Raw genomic sequence first — 3,526 nt, 5'->3', positions numbered from 1 at the left:
GTTTGTATCCGCCGGGCCGATTCAAACGGACAAAAAGCGGACAAAAACGCTGTCCATTTGGGTCGGCCCGTTGGAATTGCTCTTACCTGGTTTGCATTGTACGAACGCTTGGACACCTTAGCGCCAAAGAGCTCAGCTATTTGCAGGATACACTGTACTGATCATATGCAAAACACAAAGGAAAGAAGAAAGAAGAAGAACAGAGGGGAAAAAGTGAAGACTCTGCCTGTCAAAGGAGATGACAGTGGCATCACAGATACAGCACCTGAAGAACAAGAGGTGAAAATATGGCTCTGGAATCAGAAATGCAAATGGCCACCATTCACCAAAGCATCAGAAACGCAAGAACGAAAAAAAAACACGGCATCAACAAATCACATCGCACGCGCTGTATCCACTCCGAAGATCTATCAATTTTATTGGAACCAGGTTTCCATGCAGGTCAAGGACATGTAACTGATGGCATGCAAGCCGGCATTTCACACACACTCTAAGCATCGTTTTTCTTTTTCTCTCCCCTTAAATACACCCTTCTTTGGAGCAAGATCTGACCAATAGGCGCCAATCACCACACAATCTTATTCAGTCTGCGTCCAACTTTACATTTTCCAGGTCAAACCGCTGACCTACAGGCAATGAAACAGGTCAAGGATTCCAGTCAGTTAGCCAGCTCTTTGTAACCAAAAAATGGGATCAGGTAAAACCCACCTTTTAAGTTGCCTTTTCCTAGTTCAAGCTAGCAAGAGCTTCGATGAGGGAAGCGACGAAATGGATCTGGACCTCCTCGTCGACTGTCGAGAAGAGGGGCACATGCACGAACAGAGACTTGATGCCGTGCTGCTCTGCGAACCGGAGCGAGTGGTAGTACACATAGTTGCACACGAATCGCCCGGCGTCATCCGAAGGCATCACATCGTAGCCAGTCTTTCTGAGTGACTTGGTTAACTCCTTCACTGGCAGTGTAGTCTGTATTGACCATGGAAAGTTCACAGAAGCGTGGTTAATCATAAGAAGATCGGTGCAGCAGGACTGCAGTTTCTAGCTATAATTCAGCAAGCACCCATCATATATGAACAATCTGGCATTTACCTCTCTTGTCCGTGAGATGCTTCCATCAGATGGCACAATCGGGACTCTCTGCATGGGAACAACGAAGCTGGTAAAATGAAATGCAACTAGAAGATCTATTCATATGCAGAGCAAATGAAGGGTTCGTAATCTGACAACAACGCAACCTGAGGTTTCCACCCAAGCTCATCTGGGCAGCGGAAGGTGGCTTCATTCACAGCTTGATTCTCAAGAGCAAACCGTGATGCACCACTATTGACCCCAAAGTGGACCTGAAAAATGATCCGTACAAAAAATATCTTCAGCGACAATGGAAGCACACTAACTTTTTGTATCTTTCAGAAAACATAACAACCACAAGATGGCAGATATGTGGCAAGTTGGCAACACTTTGTAGTTCATGAACATATAATATATGATCCAATGAAACTCAAGCAATATTATTCCCCATTCTCATTTTCTGGAATGCATGTTTTTGACATATCTTGAAAGATGTAAGGTGTAAGCATGGCAGAGCATCATTGCATGACCACATCATATCAGCTACGTATCGTTACTACAATCAGCTGTGGCTTGCATACAGAAGTGGACCTCCAACTCCAACACTAGGTACTCACCAATTATATGCAATCCTAAATTACTGGCCAATGACAAGCACAAACGTAAAAGGTCCAAGTGAAGCAAATAACTTCTATATCCAAGAAATCTGGTAGAATTCAGAGTTTTGATTGGCAATGCAAGAAGAAGCTTTCAGTTGAACTATAGATAGCATTAGTTTTAAACTCCAGGCTGAGAGTATAAGAACACATCAAACAATACGAATGCACATTTTAGCTGGAATTTAGAGGAAGATTGAGTCATCTAGCATGACCCTTGAAACAAATTTACCACTCAAGAGTAAGGTGAGCACTGACCCAAATTATTTGCCCCTGAGCCGATGACCCGTTCTCTCTATCTGCAATGGCAGACTCTAAAACTTTATATAGTGTTCCAAGCGCCCCCTGTCCGGCTGTTTCGAGAATTTCGCAGCTTCCAAGTACAAGATTTTTTGGCAACCCTCTCTTTTCAATGAAGGATTTAATGTTGGTCACAAGTTTCTCTGTCGGGTTCTCAGCAACACCATGGAACTTCTTAAATCCGGTAACATGGACAGTCACGATTGAAGGCCCTTCCGATCCCATTTACCCTTCTGCAAAACACAAAACAACAAGGCTTCTTAATCCAAAAGTTCAAAGGACCAATATATGCAGAAATTTTTAGGAAGGCACACACTTTACCGGACACAACAATGTGTCAACACCATCAGTGTGAACTTACTAAATCATAATACAATGAAATGGAATCTATTGCAGGCAGTTCCAACTGCCCCCACGAGAACTACTCATGCATAAAACATGCAAGGAAGTTAAAATGCCCGCAAGAGAGCGACGAAATGCAGTAAACAGTAAAAGAAATATTAGACAACTCCAGAAATAATGGACAGGTAGACTTTAAACAACAACCAGATGAGTAATTTTTGCAAGCGCCGTCTCCTAGATAGAACACACACACACGGCCGGAATCTTCTGAAATGATAAAGCAATCATTGTTCACGCTTCTCAATATTCTATTGAGAAGCGAACAACAACCTTGCGGAACAAACAACAGCATCTCACGGAAAGCAAGAGATAAGCAGGAACTACTGGTAAGTAGGACCTAGCTCCTGATTGAAGTGATGAGATGAGAACCTCATCCAGATTCCAAAGCGACTCCAGACAAACGCAAGATGCAGCCCAGACCAGACCACCGGACCAGACAGCGCATCGGCTAAGCATCAGCAGCCGTTAGCTCACGCAGGACAGACAGCACATCGGCTGAGCATCAGCGGCTGCTGCACAATTGCATCCATCCATGGACGGGGAAATTAAAATTACTCGCGCGGACATAATCAAGCACGATGGAATCCAAGCGCGCCAACAGAAAACACACAGGGGAAAGGAACAGCATAAAGGCGCTTCTTTTTCTGAGCCTACTCTGGTGCGCGAATGTTGGTCAACTCTAGCGTGCAGCATAAACGTCAAAATCAGCCGGGACGAGGAGCTCGGGGAGCCACACAGAGCAACAAACCCCAATTCTCCACTCCCCGACGCCAATCGTGAGCACAGAGGACCGACCGGCCGCAGCCGGAGCACCGCCGGCGAACGAATCCGAGGGACACCCACCACCTTTGCACCCGATCGCCTCGAATTCCCCCTCCCGGACCCCCCGGCACGGAATCCAGCAAAGCGAGCCCCAATTCCGCGAGCGAGCTAGCAAGAGGCCCTCGCTCTCGCCTGCGAGGCGAAGCTGCGGGCGCGCCGGGCCTATCTACCCATCCACGGACACCATCGCAAGCACGAACAAACACAGAGGGAGCAGGGCAGGAATCGCCGGAGCGAGCGGAGCGCGGGGAAGGCTCACCTCGGGGGGCGGTGGCGAG

At 46.8% G+C, this 3,526-nt stretch overlaps 1 protein-coding gene across 1 annotated transcript; it reads right to left on the bottom strand.

Annotated features, from left to right (window-relative positions):
* Positions 1 to 391: 391 nt before the first annotated feature.
* On the bottom strand, positions 392 to 3,526 carry LOC119353630 (pyrrolidone-carboxylate peptidase-like). Its single transcript, XM_037620267.1, has 6 exons — positions 3,508 to 3,526; positions 1,983 to 2,257; positions 1,236 to 1,340; positions 1,090 to 1,137; positions 709 to 966; positions 392 to 626 (listed from the first exon to the last, which is right to left on the bottom strand). Exons 2-5 carry the CDS (start codon positions 2,247 to 2,249, stop codon positions 727 to 729), a joined length of 660 nt encoding a protein of 219 aa, XP_037476164.1. The 5' UTR covers positions 2,250 to 2,257; positions 3,508 to 3,526; the 3' UTR covers positions 392 to 626; positions 709 to 726.

The sequence above is a fragment of the Triticum dicoccoides genome, chromosome 2A, assembly GCF_002162155.2.
Source record: "Triticum dicoccoides isolate Atlit2015 ecotype Zavitan chromosome 2A, WEW_v2.0, whole genome shotgun sequence".
In the NCBI taxonomy this organism is placed as follows: domain Eukaryota; kingdom Viridiplantae; phylum Streptophyta; class Magnoliopsida; order Poales; family Poaceae; genus Triticum; species Triticum dicoccoides.
Note: the sequence above shows the minus strand (reverse complement) of the source record. Positions and strands in the feature narration are given on the sequence as shown.

What these genes read in the sequence shown, in the direction of transcription:
- LOC119353630 (XM_037620267.1), bottom strand. Translation starts at nt 2,249, where the DNA reads ATGGGATCGGAAGGGCCTTCAATCGTGACTGTCCATGTTACCGGATTT. An exon ending in AGCTTGGGTGGAAACCTCAG is followed by an intron (nt 1,138 to 1,235) that starts GTTGCGTTGTTG and finishes GTTCCCATGCAG; the next exon opens with AGAGTCCCGATTGTGCCATC. An exon ending in GCATCTCACGGACAAGAGAG is followed by an intron (nt 967 to 1,089) that starts GTAAATGCCAGA and finishes TGGTCAATACAG; the next exon opens with ACTACACTGCCAGTGAAGGA.